At 43.5% G+C, this 16,233-nt stretch overlaps 3 protein-coding genes across 4 annotated transcripts; all 3 read right to left on the bottom strand.

The window, feature by feature from the left end:
- Window positions 1-401: 401 nt before the first annotated feature.
- On the bottom strand, window positions 402-11,871 carry LOC134439567 (protocadherin beta-16-like). Of its 2 annotated transcripts, XM_063189468.1 has the most exons (3): window positions 9,319-11,871; window positions 4,428-4,464; window positions 402-2,530 (listed from the first exon to the last, which is right to left on the bottom strand). In XM_063189468.1, the coding sequence occupies exons 1-2, from the start codon at window positions 11,869-11,871 to the stop codon at window positions 4,453-4,455; spliced, it is 2,565 nt and encodes an 854-aa protein (XP_063045538.1). In that variant the 3' UTR covers window positions 402-2,530; window positions 4,428-4,452. The 2 variants fall into 2 exon arrangements, with proteins under 2 accessions (XP_063045538.1, XP_063045537.1); XM_063189467.1 differs by lacking the exon at window positions 4,428-4,464.
- LOC134440638 (protocadherin alpha-C2-like) lies at window positions 6,378-8,828 on the bottom strand. The gene has a single exon (XM_063190763.1). The coding sequence runs from the start codon at window positions 8,826-8,828 to the stop codon at window positions 6,378-6,380; it is 2,451 nt and encodes an 816-aa protein (XP_063046833.1).
- Window positions 11,872-12,471: 600 nt separating the features above from the next.
- Window positions 12,472-14,916, bottom strand: LOC134439470 (protocadherin alpha-C2-like). Its single transcript, XM_063189365.1, has one exon. The coding sequence runs from the start codon at window positions 14,914-14,916 to the stop codon at window positions 12,472-12,474; it is 2,445 nt and encodes an 814-aa protein (XP_063045435.1).
- Between the last annotated feature and the right edge of the window lie 1,317 nt (window positions 14,917-16,233).

The raw sequence follows: 16,233 nt of genomic DNA, 5'->3' as shown, positions 1-16,233 counted from the left end.
AGGCTCCAGATGGAGATGAAGGGGGAGTTGAGACAGAGTCTCGTGTTTTCACAAGCTGGAGAAGGATGGGTCAGTTAAAGGGGATGCCACTATTTTGGGGCTTAATACAGTTAAAGTCATTGGCCAAGGTTTATAAAGGTGACAAAGTGTCTTATTTTTCATGTTAAGCGTTGACAAGTTAAAAGAGGGAATATGTCGCTAAGCTAGTGAAAGTCAATGGATCCGTGTAGCATTGTAGCATGCTACACGGATACATTGACTTTCACTAGCTTAGCGACATGCTCCCTCTTTTAACTTGTCTTAAAGCAAGACAACGGCTTACATAAAAAATAAGACACTTTACCACCTTTATAAACCTTGGCCAACGATTTTAACTGTATTAAGCCCCAAAATAGTGGCATACCCCTTTAACACTGGGCCCAGTGGTGAAGCATTCCTTACTACACTAAGGCTTTCTCAGCACCCTGGAATTTGGCCTGACCATCTGAATGTCATTTTTTTTAACCGTGCTTGATTGTTGTTTTTTGTAAAGCTCGTTGCTGATCAAGAGGCTTGCTGTCAGTGATTACAACAGATATCAGCCTCAAGATTTACTAATAAGGGCAAGCATTGACGCCCAGCATCGAGGTGTTTATAAATATTTAAAAGTTGGACCAGCAAAGCCATATTAGGGGGCTATTAGGGATGTGTGTGTGTGTGTGTGTACGTATGTGAGTGTACGTATGTGTACTGCATGCGCCTCTGTACATGAGAAGCAGACAAAGGAAGAAGTGGAGGATGTGTGTTTTAGAGCTATGTCCAGCACTGCAGAAGAGGTGTACAGCCTGATTTCATCTGACATAATGTGAAGGATGAGATCTTGATAACCTGCTGAAGCAGTAGAACAATGAAGGTACACTTTGTACTGTGGAGTGGTTCACTTCAGATGCTGCATAATGTGTTATGAGTCATGAGTTAACACCTTGCGAGACTTATTATACTAGATTATACTGGATGAATCTGTATACTGTCCAGTACATACTGAATATGGTGGACTGTTGCAGGCATTTTGTAGAAACAAATACATGCTCAATAAGCTGATAATGGTAATTTGTACATATTCTGAAGACACCCTCTTTTTTGCTCTTATACTGTAGATTTCCTTGTCCCCTCCACCCTCTGTTTTTTATGCACACACACACACACACACACACACACACACACACACACACACACACACACACAAACACACGGACACACACACACTTTCTCTCATCTCCCCTTCTCTCTCTCTATCCACATAACACAACTCTTTGGGACCAGACAATATCACCTGCATGCTGCCCTTTCAAGTTCCTCACCCACAGATGATTCCGTATTCATTGATGCATCTCCAGCACTGGCGATCTTTGTAGTATTTGCAGTATTCCCATGTAATGTCCACATCCATTGCAAAGCGTCCTAATTGTCCTTAATCCATTCTGGTGATCAACATGGAAACAAAGGAACACAAGCATCACAGCTGATACTATGCAGGTGTTGCATGTGAGGACGGCCTGGCTGGATGGAGAGGCTTTGGTGTGTGTGTGTGTGTGTGTGTGTGTGTGTGTGTGTGTGTGTGTGTGTGTGTGTGTGTGTGTGTCCATGGTGATAGTGTTCCAGCGTTGTAGTGCCTTCTGGAGGTGTGTGTGTGTGTGTGTGTTTTAGGAGGGATATGCATGCCTGTGTGTGTGTGTGTGTGCGTTTGTGTGTATGTGTGTTTGTGAATAGGGACAGGTGGGCCTCAGGGTCCACTGGGGTAATTTTCCACAGTCCAGGAGGGCAAGGAAGCCTGCATAAGGCCCAAAGGCCATGGGGATGATGGTCAGGCTTTGGGTCTGAATTACGGATGTCAAATGATGTTCCTCTTGATGTTTCCCTAGTGGCACTGTCCTATACAAATGGAAAGGGAGTTGAGGGGGTTAGGGACAGAGTCAGAGACATGGTGAGGATTTTTAAGGGGTACTCCACATGACCTCCCTTTCATGCAGTGGTGAAGCCAAATCTGGGCCTAGGAGGGGCATCTTCAGGCTCAGATTCAGATTTCGGGTCAAGGTTCATGGTGGGAATTTTTGGCGGGTATTCGTCCAATGTCTCTCCAGCGTCATTGTAGCCAGAGGGGTCCTTGAAGGACATGGATCATGTTTTGAGTCAAAGGTCATGATTTTGGCATTCTGGGGGTATTCCTCCTGATATCTCTCCAGCAATGATAGTGTCCACAGGAAAGGGCCTCAAATTGAGCCAGTGTCAATGAAGGATATGAATCAGGTTTGAGGTCAAGGGTCAGGTTTTCGAATTTCAGTTGGTATTCCTTCTGGTGTCTCCTCAGCGATGGTGTTGTAGGCAGGGAGGGGCCTCACAAGGAGCCAGTGTCAATGAAGGACATGGGTCAGGTTTGGGGTCAAAGGGTCAGGATGTTCGGATGTTCACGTTCCTCCTGACGTCCCTCCAGCGATGGTCGTATAGCAAGGGAGAGGCCTCACGAGGAACTGCTACTGGTGGTTGTAGACGCCTGGTGGTGAACACAGAAACAAGCATTAGACCCCACCCCACACACATACACATACACACGTCCGGGCAGCTCTCCTTGCCCCCACTGTACAACACAGTAGGCCCCACCAAAGCCGTCACAACACATCTCATGCAGCTGGGGTAGCCTGTCAATCAAATCAAATGGAAGGTGGTGGTAGGGGAGGGGATGTTCAGGCATGGAGATATCATAAAGGACTTAAGGGTTCAGGGAGGGGGTGAGAGGGTGTCCTCAGAGAGACATGGTGGGGTTTGGTGTTGGGGTGGGTGAGGTAGGGTGAATCACTGATGCGTTCCATGCGAGTAGACTGTATGAAGCTGAATGTGAGAGTGAGGTTGATGGAGACCTGCCAGGTGAGATCGGGTGGGACTGGGGTGTTACTTTTAGGGAGGTGTGGGGAGGTGTTTAACACTTGAGATCAATCCTCACATAAAACAAAGTCGGGGGGTCACGTAACAGAACACGTCAGTGAACAGGAAATTCACCAGGGTCCAAACGGAACAGTTGACCATTTCGTTCAAACGAACAAAAACAAAACAAACCACTGTCACAAAACGATCTACCAACCATCCAAACACACACACACAAGGCAAGTACACTGACTTTGTTGGAACTCCCATCAAATGGTGTACTACAACACTAAGGGTTCTTGGTCCTGCCCCTGAGAAACGCCTCTTGCACTGCAAATGTTTGTACCTGGGCCTGATCCAAGTACTATAACTAAAGTTATGTCTTCTGTATAACACTCCTCTCAATTAGCTGACAGGAGTTGTGAGCCACTGGACAACCAAACAAACAAAAAACTTAACTTTAGAAATCTTCACAAAGTCCAGAGACAAAAAAAGTTTAGTTAAAAGCACCATAAACTTTTTTTTTTTAATCTTTATGATTGAGCTCTTTTGACCAAGATGACCTGGATAAAATGAAATGATCAGACACAGCATCTACAGAGTGTCAAGCTAGTCAAGAGGTCAACAGCTGAGGTCAGCACTAGTGTACAGTGTACAGTAGGCACAGGTGCTGCATAGGCAGTGCAGGTGAGCTCAGGAGCAGAACTAAGAACCCATTCATATAGAATATACAGACGGACATCAGTAAATGTCATGCACAGACATGTGGGTAAAGGCCTAGGAGTTGTGAGTCTTCAAAAGGCAGTGATTCATTTTAATTTCCCAAACATGTTTAATTAACACTGGAGGGGGCAAACAAGTATTCAAAAATAATTTCTAGTGACCCCTATTTGACTAAGTAAGTTCTTAATGGCAGACTGACTATTGAGTAGCATGATGTATATGTACAACAAGGAATAAAGGTGAGCAAGAAGCTCATGCATCATCATGGCCTCAGTCAATTAACTAATCATACGTACATTATCACTATATTATGTTCAGTGTATAATATCCACAACGCATCGGATCATCTAAGAAAGTAGTTTGAGCAGAGGGGACATACCCTCTGACTAGCAAAACATGCTATGCTAAAATAGGCCTATATACTGTATACCGTATGCATCCAGAGCGACATGCATGTGGTCGGGTTATGGTGAAATAGACCAAGGTATGGTTGTGATGTCATAAGGATAATCCATCGTCAAAACAAATACAAACGAAGGCAATGATGTGAGCCAATCGTGAGTTAGGCCATACAGAGCGAATTTATGCCGTGAGAGGTTTATACAAAAAGGGACTGAAACAAAATCCTCTGCTCCTTCTCCATCTATTGCAACAGAAAAAAGCAACTCCACCCACTATAAAAAGGCGGCAAGAAAAAAAAAGGTGAGAGCAAAAGACAAACACTTTTGTGCGGGTAACATCAAAGTTGTGCATCATCATCATCATCATTCAGGTCCTCCTCTAAGGGCCAAGAAAGGGCTGCATACCTCCAGCTGTGAGAAGGGATCTCTCTCATTTTGAGTACTTTAGAGCGGAAACAAAAGAAGAAACAGGCATTTCAATGAACAATGAGCAGCAGATTATCATGAACAGCACAGAAATAGATTGGTCTTGTGATCTTGTGATCTTGTGTTGTTAGGGTCCTGTTGTGACTGTCTAAATATAGTAGTCCTGAATTAGCAGCAGAGCAGCAAAATACCTTTTCTGATTGTAATTGAACACCTACACTTTTGAATTGAACATGGTGTTGGTCCTACCCTGTAAGTGTCCAATTACAAATGTCCAAAGTTGCACTGCAAAATACACTGTGTGTGAAGATTTTCTGAATAATGGCTGGCAAGAATTAAAATAAGATATTTGCTGCAAATGGTAGTTTACTACACAGAGCTGAGCACTTAATTATAGAAAGGGTTTGGTCTCGTAACATAGTGTGTGCAAGCTAGGTATACCAGTTCATGATAATGTTAGGCTAACAGTGAAACGTATGAATATGATGAGAATGTGAGCTCTGGTCAGATACACAGACAGCCTAGAGGGAAGGACACAATGTTAGAGGAAGAAGGAAAAATGCAATATGGCAATATTATCTTTCATGTAGCCTCTCTCTCTGTCCCTCTCTCTCTGTCTTTCTCTCTCACACACACACACGCGCGCACACACACACACACACACACAGACAAATATTCACACAGTCAATTCCAAACCGATTGAAACAACAATCCTCTTCATTGCTGCTGTTTTGTACTTACCACTCCTGCTGTGGAACCTTAATCAATTAGAGATTATTGGTTAGTCATGGTTGTAAATTAAGTCATGAATAAAGTTGTGTCATCATTGATTGCATTATGTACTTGGTACGACAAAATGAAAATAAAACCACATCTAATGCATACTTTTTGTGATCGATTTCATGGTTGTAATGTAAGCCAAATGTATTCTATAGCAAAAAAACCCAAACAAAGCCCAACATCAAACAAGCAAAATCTCTTAGCATGTTAGGAACACGTTGAATGATTTCTGTATGTAAATGCAACTCTGAAACACAGCTGTCAGCCGGCCTAAACTAGAGTATGTAGTCGTTCCGAGTATAAAACCACTCTGACCAAACATTGTGTATGTTTGGCCATACCGACTAAAGTAATCAGTATGTTTTGGGTTTTTTTAAACGTAGGAAACAATGGGTTATTTTTTTCCTGTAGCATTACACAACAGTGCAGTCTTCCCTTGGGCACAGTTTAGCGCAGGCCACCCTCATAGCATCCATGTCCGCTACAGTAACATCAGACATCATATATAGGTCATAGAGCAGAGAGCACCAGCTTGCATGCAGCCCGCACGGCCTGGTGTACAGCAGCCTGTTTGATCTACAGGTGACCGCCTGACTGACTGACTGAATGATGTGCCAGAGGCTGTGGAGCACAGAGCCACAGACAGATGGAGATAGGAAACCTGTGTATTCATATACAGCACACACACACACACACACACACACACACACACACACACACACACACACACACACACACACACACACACACACACACACACACACACACACACCAGGGCACCAGGTCCAGCACTAGATGAGCAGGGCAACAGATAATCAGATACTTAACAGCAAGTGGTTACTTTTTATGTCAGTATTGAGACACACGGCCTGCCAATTTTGCTGCACACACACACACACACACACACACACACACACACACACACAAACTTCTGTTACTGTGGGTCACTAGGCCCTCCATCAGATCCAGATCATCAGGCAGCAGAGTTACCAGGTTTTTTTTCCTCAGTTAGTGATTACTGACTTGGAATTATCAGCACCCCAACATGACAAATTGTTAACACATTTGTCAGCAAAGTTTGCCTTACAGCCTTGCGATGTCTATGGCCGAAACAAACGACATGAGCACTTGTGCCATTTGTACAAAGGTTCATCCTTTTGCAATTGCACACAAAGCTCCAACTTGTCTTACCTGAAGAGTAGATGTAGCTGACCCGCTGGTCTCAGTCAGGCCTATACTTCTTGGCAGGCTGGATACGATGTATCGCTGCCCCTTTGGCGCCGGTTGGCGCACAACCAGCTTCCCTTTACGGGTCTCCGCCAGGAACATACTGTACCAGTAGGCGTCATTGGAGACCAGAGTGGAGTCTGCAAAGCCTGAGTTCCTGTCCACGCTACTGGCCACGCTGTTCCTGCTTGGAGGAAGTGATTTACTGGGCTTCGGTTTCTGACACTTCAGCACGATGGTGACCAGAATGGTGATGAGTAGCAGGAACGACACTGAGCCCAGTCCAATCACCAGATAGAGATTCAAGTCCGAAAAGATGTCGTACTCTATTGGGACTTCAGTCAAGTCAGAGTAGGACTTCATGGCGGTCTCCACCGTGGAGAGTTTGATGGTCACAGTGGCAGAGAGCGCAGGCTCTCCATTGTCCTTGGCGATCACCACTAAGCGTTGGTGACGCGGGTCTCTGTAGCTAAACATCCTCATGGTTCGGATCTCTCCATTGTACTGATCTAGGCTGAATAATGTAGCGTCTGTGTTCTGCAGGAACTGATATGTTATCCTGGAGTTGTGTACAGAGTCAGTGTCAATTGCTATTACTTTGGCAACCAGTGCGCCCTTGTCAGTGGAGCGTGGGATTTTCTCCTCCACAACAGATCCATGCGCACGCCACGGAGAGACAATGACAGGAGTGTTGTCATTCTGATCCTTAATAATGATGTGAACAGTAGCATTACTGCTCAGTGGTGGGATACCTGAGTCCCTTGCTTCGATGTGAAAAAGGAACTCCTTCTCTATTTCATAGTCAAACGTTTTTAGTGCGTAAAGGTTGCCATTCTCTGGGTTGATGGAGAAAAGCATTGACATTGACGTGTTGACAATTTCTTTTTCCACTATGAAGTAAACTAAGTACTGATTTTCATGGAGGTCAGGGTCCAACGCTGTGAGTGAGCTTAGTAAGGCGCCAGGGGCATTGTTTTCCACGACGGTTATTGTGTAAAATGACTGAGGAAACCGAGGCACGTTATCGTTAACGTCCAGTAGCTCGAGCGTTATGGTCTCGTTGTCAAACAACGGAGGGGAGCCTCTGTCTTTCACTGTAAACGTGATATCATATTCTGACATGCTCTCACGGTCCAGTGGTTCTGAGACTACAAGTTCGTAATAGTTATCTGAAGACTCCTTCAGAGCAAAAGGTAACTTCGAGGGTATGGCAATGTCTACAATGCCGTTGTCCCCGGAGTCTTTGTCGCTCACACTGACCACGGCAATAACTGTTCCAATTGGAACATCCTCTTTTACGGGGTTTTGGAATGACTTAATCGATATCTCTGGATGATTATCATTCATATCTGTGATTAGAATCTGCACTTTACATTGACCTGATAAAGGAGTGGTTCCTTTATCTTTTGCTATAACTTCCATATCGTATATTCTAAAGTCTTCGTAGTTAACCATTGTTTTAACTCTTACCTCACCGGTAGTTGGATTTAAACTGAACGTGTCTTGCGTTTTCTCCGATGTGTAGAGGCTATACGAGTATTCAATCTCAGCGTTAGATCCCTCGTCTTTATCAGATGCGTTCAGCTTCACAACCAGGCTGCCAATAGGTGTGTTTTCAGTTAGGTGAATTGTGTAGCTTTCTTTGTCAAATTGTGGGGCATTGTCATTTGTATCTAGCACACGGACAATTATGCTAGCTGTGCCAGAGCGCTGAGGGATGCCGCCATCTACAGCGGTGAGAATTAGGTTATGGACAGCTTGCTCCTCGCGGTCTAAAGACTTTTTCAGAATCAGGTCTGCAAATTTGGAACCATCTCGACCTGTTTGAATTTCAAGATTAAAATGTTCGCTTTCGCTTATGAAGTAGTTCTGTACCGAGTTCTCTCCGACATCAAGATCGACTGCATTGTTCAAAGAAAACCGCTCCCTCACTGGTGTGGATTCCGAGATATCCAAATGTATCACGCCCCTGCGGAACTGTGGTGAGTTATCGTTGATATCCAATATTTCTAATTCAATATTGAAAATTCTTACAGGCCTTTCAATAGTGGCGTCTAGTTTTAGAAAACAAACTGTTTTGGTGGAGCATATATATTCTCTGTCTATTATTTCGGCAATGTATAGATCCCCCGTCTCTTTATTTATGTCCAAATATTTCTTATTGGCTAGAATATCCAAGCGTATTTTTCGGTCACGCAACGTTTTTATGTCTAATCCCAAATCATTCGCTAAATTCCCAACAATCGACCCTTCCTCCATTTCCTCAGGAATGGAATAGTGTGTAACCGCAGCTACTAGACTGAGAGCAGAGAAGAACATTGGAAAGACAGAGACATACCTCGTCCTTTGCGCAAACGAAATAGGAATATGCATTTTACGCAAAAAGTGCAGCGATAGAACTGAGCAGTCGATATGAAATCCACACAGCGTTTATTCCTCTTCAACTAAATTCAAATTCGAAATATCCTACACATGAAGTACTCAGACATCAGGGCTTTGTGTTTCCGAAATGCATGTGATGACGCACTGCCTTTGCGGGTCTGACGTGTAACTTCAGCACCTTTTCAAGGAGAACAGCGACTCTGAGCGAATAAACAGCGACGTGACACTCAGACTGCCAATAGTATATCAAACCCTTTGAAAAACAGCACCTATATACAAGATGTAGTTCTGTATTTTGTAAAAGAAAACTGGTGTTGGAAGAACCATGAAATTGCACATGTGTGTAAGAATGCAGCCCTGCAGAAAATAAAATACAATGTCACTGTCACAATGTACAGAACACACACTTTGGAAAAACCTACTTAACTTTGGACAAAGTGAAGTACTTAAAGCACATTTATTAGGTTAATTAATACTTTACCTGCAGTGTAGATGTAGCTGACCCGCTGGTCTCAGTCAGACCTATACTTCTTGGCAGGCTGGAGACGATGTATCTCTGCCCCTTTGGCGCCGGTTGGCGCACAACCAGCTTCCCTTTACGGGTCTCCGCCAGGAACATACTGTACCAGTAGGCGTCATTGGAGACCAGAGTGGAGTCTGCAAAGCCTGAGTTCCTGTCCACGCTACTGGCCACGCTGTTCCTGCTTGGAGGAAGTGATTTACTGGGCTTCGGTTTCTGACACTTCAGCACGATGGTGACCAGAATGGTGATGAGTAGCAGGAACGACACTGAGCCCAGTCCAATCACCAGATAGAGATTCAAGTCCGAAAATATGTCGTACTCTATTGGGACTTCAGTCATGTCAGAGTAGGACTTCATGGCGGTCTCCACCGTGGAGAGTTTGATGGTCACAGTGGCAGAGAGCGCAGGCTCTCCATTGTCCTTGGCGATCACCACTAAGCGTTGGTGACGCGGGTCTCTGTAGCTGAACATCCTCATGGTTCGGATCTCTCCATTGTACTGATCCAGGCTGAATAATGTAGCGTCTGTGTTCTGGAGAAACTGATATGTGATTCTGGAGTTGTGCACAGAGTCTGTGTCGATGGCAATTACTTTAGAGATGAGAGATCCTTTGTCGGTATTTCTGGGAATCTTTTCTTCAACCACAGAGCCATGCGCACGCCATGGAGACACTATCACAGGAGTGTTGTCATTTTGGTCCTTAATGATGATGTGAACTGTGACGTTACTGCTAAGTGGAGGGACACCTGAATCCCTAGCCTCAACGTGGAAAAGAAACTCCTTCTCTATCTCATAGTCAAACGTCTTCAGTGCGTAAAGATGGCCATTCTCTGGGTTAATGGAGAATAGCATGGACATGGAGGTGTTTGCTATTTCTTTTTCTATGATGAAATAAACCAAGTATTGGTTTTCATGCAGGTCAGGATCCACAGCTGTAATCAAAGCCAGTAGTGCACCAGGTGCATTATTCTCAGTTACTGGTATCGTGTAGAATGTTTGATTAAATTTGGGAACATTATCGTTAACATCAAGAAGTTCTAAAGTTATAGTCTCGTTGTCAGACAACGGTGGCGTGCCTCTATCAGTCACTGTGATCGTTATCTCATATTCGGGCACCTTTTCTCGGTCCAAGGGTTTGGCCACTACTAATTCATAATAGTTATCTGAAGATTCCTTCAAGGTGAATGGCAATTTATCATTAATTTTAATATCTACAACACCATTGTCGCCCGAGTCCTTATCACTGACACTGAAGACAGCTATGACAGTGTTCAATTCAACATCTTCCTTTACTGTACTTTGAAATGATTTGACTGAAATTTCAGGATGATTGTCGTTCATGTCAGTAATTAATATGGTTAGTTTACACTTCTCAGACAAAGCGTTAGCGCCTTTGTCCTTTGCTACTACCTCCATGTCGTAAATCTTAAAATCTTCATAATTTACCATGTCTTTGACTCTGATCTCGCCACTATCAGGATTTAAAGAGAATGTTTGCTGTGTTTTTTCAGATGTATACAAGCTGAACAGATATGTGATCTCGGCATTGGAACCTTCATCCTGGTCTGTCGCATTGAGTTTTACAACAAGACTACCAATGGGAGAGTTTTCTGGTAGTTCAATGGTGTAGCTTTCCTTATCAAATTTCGGTGCGTTGTCATTTGTGTCTAAAACTCTGATCATAATCGAAGCTGTACCAGACCGGGCAGGTACCCCTCCGTCCACAGCTGTGAGTATTAAATTATGCACACTTTGCTCTTCACGGTCAAGAGCTTTTTTTAGAATCAAGTCCGTGAATTTAGATCCGTCTCGGCCGGCTTGTATTTCTATGCTAAAATATTCACTCTCGCTAAGATAATACGTTTTGATAGAATTTGACCCTATGTCAGGATCCACAGCATTGGTCAAAGAGAATCGTTCCCCAGTAGGCGTGGATTCTGAAATGTCCAGATGCATAGTGTCTCGCCGGAAATGTGGCGCATTGTCGTTGATATCCAGTATTTCAAGTTCAATATAAAACATACGAACAGGATTTTCTAATGAGACGTCTACTTTAAGCACACATGCCGATTCTGATTTGGAAGTACAAAGGTTTTCCCTGTCTATTCGGTCTAAGATGAAGAGCTCCCCCGTGTCTTTGTTAATCTCAAGGTATTTCTTGTTAGCGATGTTATCCAGTCGCATTTTCCTTCTGCTTAGTGATTTCACGTCAATGTTCAAATCTGCAGCCAAATTTGCCACAACGGTGCCTATTTCCATCTCTTCTGGTATAGAGTAATGAGTAACACAAGATGCCGGATTCAGAAAAGTGATGAAGATAAAGAAAGCAGACACATACCATCTCCAGCGGCTCGCGTTATTGTGATACTCCATTGTTCTGTGTGTTAGGGGCTGGTATTTCAACAAACAATAGATTGTCCGATTCGCAACACAATTCTGATTTAGGATGTATAATCCAGGAGTTCTACCAGCTGAGTGAATTTGAAATGTACGCCAACGAATTCTTGTCATCCAACGTGTTTGGGTCCAGTTCTGGTTAACAATGAAAAAAGAATCCCCTCCCTATATAACGGCAGAAGATGATGTCACAAGAGAGACGATGTTAGTGTATTTCACTGATGAACAGCGACCCTATGTGCATTCACAAGGACGGTGCACATGTACGCATTTTAGTCCTCGTATGAACCAACCCCTGAGCTTCCACTGAGGGTAGATAAGACAGTGAACTTACAAGGCTAACAGGTTGCAGTGACACGTTGTATTAAGACAAAGAAATGCAGTACTGTTCATATACATATGTGATTCCATGAAGTCGTAATCGAATACCTTGAACACGGCACGCTTTGAAAGGTTATACTTTCAGCACCACAACACTGGACAGCAACTTTTACAGCACCCCGCATAGTGTTGTTGACTGCTCACATCTATCTTGGTTTTAAAAATAAAAGGCTGCTTGTGTTATCAGACAGCTTCCCATCTGTTGCATGTTACGAACACACCTGGCTGTTAACATACATCAAACAGATTGAGAGAGAAGAGTGAATAGCCTAGAAAGACAATTGTGTGGCAAGTTGTATAGCTGTCCTCACTGCTGTATGTGAAATTTGTTTTTTATCTCGATACGTATCGTTGCAGTCTTACCTGTAGCGTTGAAGTAGCTGAACCACTCGTCTCAGTCAGACCTATACTTCTTGGCAGGCTGGAGACGATGTATCGCTGCCCCTTTGGCGCCGGTTGGCGCACAACCAGCTTCCCTTTACGGGTCTCCGCCAGGAACATACTGTACCAGTAGGCGTCATTGGAGACCAGAGTGGAGTCTGCAAAGCCTGAGTTCCTGTCCACGCTACTGGCCACGCTGTTCCTGCTTGGAGGAAGTGATTTACTGGGCTTCGGTTTCTGACACTTCAGCACGATGGTGACCAGAATGGTGATGAGTAGCAGGAACGACACTGAGCCCAGTCCAATCACCAGATAGAGATTCAAGTCCGAAAATATGTCGTACTCTATTGGAACTTCAGTCATGTCAGAGTAGGACTTCATGGCGGTCTCCACCGTGGAGAGTTTGATGGTCACAGTGGCAGAGAGCGCAGGCTCTCCATTGTCCTTGGCGATCACCACTAAGCGCTGGTGACGCGCGTCTCTGTAGCTGAACATCCTCATGGTTCGGATCTCTCCATTGTACTGGTCCAGGCTGAACAACGTAGCGTCGGTGTTCTGGAGAAACTGATATGTGATTCTGGAGTTGTGCACGGAGTCTGTGTCGATAGCAATCACCTTAGATATGAGAGATCCTTTGTCTGTATTTCTGGGAATCTTTTCTTCAACCACAGAGCCGTGCGCACGCCATGGAGACACTATCACAGGAGTGTTGTCATTTTGGTCCTTGATGATGATGTGGACTGTGACATTACTGCTAAGTGGAGGTACACCTGAATCCCTGGCCTCGACGTGGAAAAGAAACTCCTTCTCTATCTCATAGTCAAACGTCTTCAGTGCGTAAAGATGACCATTCTCTGGGTTAATGGAGAACAGCATGGACATGGAGGTGTTTGCTATTTCTTTTTCTATAATGAAATAAACCAAGTATTGATTTTCATGCAGGTCAGGATCCACAGCTGTAATTAAAGCCAGCAGTGCTCCAGGTGCATTATTCTCAGTCACAGGTATCGTGTAGAACGTTTGATTAAATTTGGGAACATTATCGTTAACATCAAGAAGTTCTAAAGTTATAGTCTCGTTGTCAGACAACGGTGGCGTGCCTCTATCAGTCACTGTGATAGTTATCTCATATTCGGGTACCTTTTCTCGGTCCAAAGGCTTTGCCACTAATAATTCATAGTAGTTATCTGAAGATTCTTTCAGGGCGAATGGCAAGTTGTCGTTAATTTTAATATCAACAATGCCATTATCGCCAGAGTCCTTGTCACTAACACTTACAACAGCTATGACTGTGTTCAAGTCAACATCTTCCTTTACTGTACTTTGAAATGATTTCACTGAAATTTCGGGATGATTGTCATTCATATCAGAAATTAATATGGTTAATTTACATTTCTCTGACAAATAATTTGTGCCTTTGTCCTGTGCTACTACCTCCATGTCGTAAATCTTAAAATCTTCATAATTTATAATGTCTTTGACTCGGATCTCACCGTTATCAGGATTTAAAGAGAATGTTTGTTGTGTTTTCTCGGATGTATACAAGCTGAATATGTACGTTATCTCTGCATTGGAACCTTCGTCCTGGTCTGTTGCATTTAGTTTCACAACTAGGCTACCAATAGGGGAGTTTTCCGGTAATTCTATTGTGTAGCTTTCCTTATCAAACTTCGGTGCATTATCATTCGTGTCCGAGACCCTGATAATAATGCTGGCTGTACCAGAACGTGCAGGTATCCCTCCGTCCACAGCTGTGAGTATTAAAGTATGTACACTTTGCTGTTCGCGATCAAGTGCTTTCTTTAATATTAGATCTGGAAATTTAGATCCGTCTCGACCAGTTTGTATTTCAATGCTGAAATGATCACTCTCGCTAAGACGATATGTTTTGATGGAATTCGACCCAATATCGGGATCCACAGCATTGGTCAAAGAGAATCGTTCCCCAGCAGGCGTGGACTCGGATATGTCCAAATGCATTGTGTCTCTTCGAAAATGCGGCGCATTGTCATTGATATCCAGTATTTCCACCTCAATGTTGAACATTCGGTCAGGATTCTCAATATTGGCGTGTAGCTTCAGAACACATGCTGATTCTGATTTCATATTACATATATATTCCCTGTCGATTCTTTCTAAGATGAAGAGCTCACCCGTCTCTTTGTTTATCTCAAGGTATTTCTTGTTAGCGATGTTATCCAGTCGCATTTTCCTTCTGCTCAGTGTTTTCACGTCAAGGTTCAAATCTGCAGCCAAATTTGCAACAACGCTGCCTATTTCCATCTCTTCTGGTATTGAATAATGCGTAATGGATAGCGCTGAGTTCAGAATAGTGGAAAAGATCAAGAAAGCAGACACATACCGTCTCCAGTGAATTGCGTTTTTGTCACACCCCATTGTTCTTCTGCGTGTTATCGTCTAGTATTTCCGCACATCAAATACGGTCCGATTCTCAAAGCAATGCTGTTTTAGGATGTACAATCCAGAATGACTGCTACAGCTTCATACATTTGAGATGTATGACAAGTGATTCATGTAATAGCCTCAGACCTGTTACGGTTCGGTTTTAGTTAACAATGAAAAAAGAATCCCCTCCCTGTATGACCACAAAATTTGACGTCACAGAGAGACGACTTCAGATGATTTTACTGATGAACAGCGACCCTGTGTGCATTCACACGGACGGTGCACACATGTACGCATTACGTTTGATCCTCGGCTGAAATAATCAATGGAAAGTACTTAACTCATAGAGGTAGAAAGTAACACTAGAGGTGACACAGCAATTTGCGACAGCACTGGGAAATGGCACATGGAGCTTCCCAACTTCCGTAGGTAGTGTAGGCACCTTCAGTCGATGCAAGTCAATGGAGAACACGCCCATCCCTGTCAAAAAATTGACTAAAACTGTGAATATGAAGTAACACATCCATCAAAGACCGGATTTGAAATGTCAGGCAAAAGTTTAGTTTAGTTTAGTTTATTAGGATCCCAATTAGCTGGGCGCAAACCCAGCTATTCTTCCTGTATCCTATATCCTACTTAAATCATTTGAGTCGATAAAGTACATTTAAAAATCAAATTATATATTTTATTGAACATATTTAGCAGCACACTTCAACTCTTGCCCTTGTGTGTTGATGGACATTTTCACACAATTAAGCCATTTTTGACAGAGGTGAGCCTCCTTCTCCATTAATTTCCATTTCTCTGATCTACTTGTACGTTCAGATAATGGCCGCTACGGATTGCCGTAATAAGGGGGGCGGGGTCACCTCTAGTGTTATTTTCTACCTCTATGACTTAACTTCACATTCTAACAGGGTAAAGGGTACAATGATATGTGGAATTAGGACCAGCATGTGCAGTTTACTGTCGGTTTATTCATCCATACCTAAGTCATTTCCTAAAAATGCTATAGATTGTCATGACATGAGTAATGCACACTTGGCACGTTGAAACATTACAATTTCAGCACCACCGTCCTGGACAGCAGCTTCACAACGACCCGTCTATTGTGACTTGTTGACTGCCCATGCCCGGCTCTAGCATTCAAAAAATGAACAAAAGGCTGCGTGTCGTCTCAGGCCGGTTCTCTATTACATATTACAACCCAGCTGTATAAATGACTTTGTTCTTGTTTTCATACCATGCAACAAATACAGCCTGGAAGTGAAGCACATTTTACAGTTTTTTGCACTCCTATGTGAATCT

This window comes from Engraulis encrasicolus, chromosome 23 (assembly GCF_034702125.1).
Source record: "Engraulis encrasicolus isolate BLACKSEA-1 chromosome 23, IST_EnEncr_1.0, whole genome shotgun sequence".
Taxonomy (NCBI): domain Eukaryota; kingdom Metazoa; phylum Chordata; class Actinopteri; order Clupeiformes; family Engraulidae; genus Engraulis; species Engraulis encrasicolus.
This window is presented reverse-complemented; position numbering and strand designations above follow the sequence as displayed.

Excerpts from the sequence above, each read along its gene's own strand:
- LOC134440638 (XM_063190763.1), bottom strand. The coding sequence starts at position 8,828 with ATGCATATTCCTATTTCGTTTGCGCAAAGGACGAGGTATGTCTCTGTC.
- LOC134439470 (XM_063189365.1), bottom strand. The coding sequence starts at position 14,916 with ATGGGGTGTGACAAAAACGCAATTCACTGGAGACGGTATGTGTCTGCT.
- LOC134439567 (XM_063189467.1), bottom strand. The coding sequence starts at position 11,871 with ATGACAAGAATTCGTTGGCGTACATTTCAAATTCACTCAGCTGGTAGA. Across the intron at positions 2,531-9,318 it reads CAGCTACATCTACACTGCAG|GCGTCTACAACCACCAGTAG; the intron begins GTAAAGTATTAA and ends GTTCACCACCAG.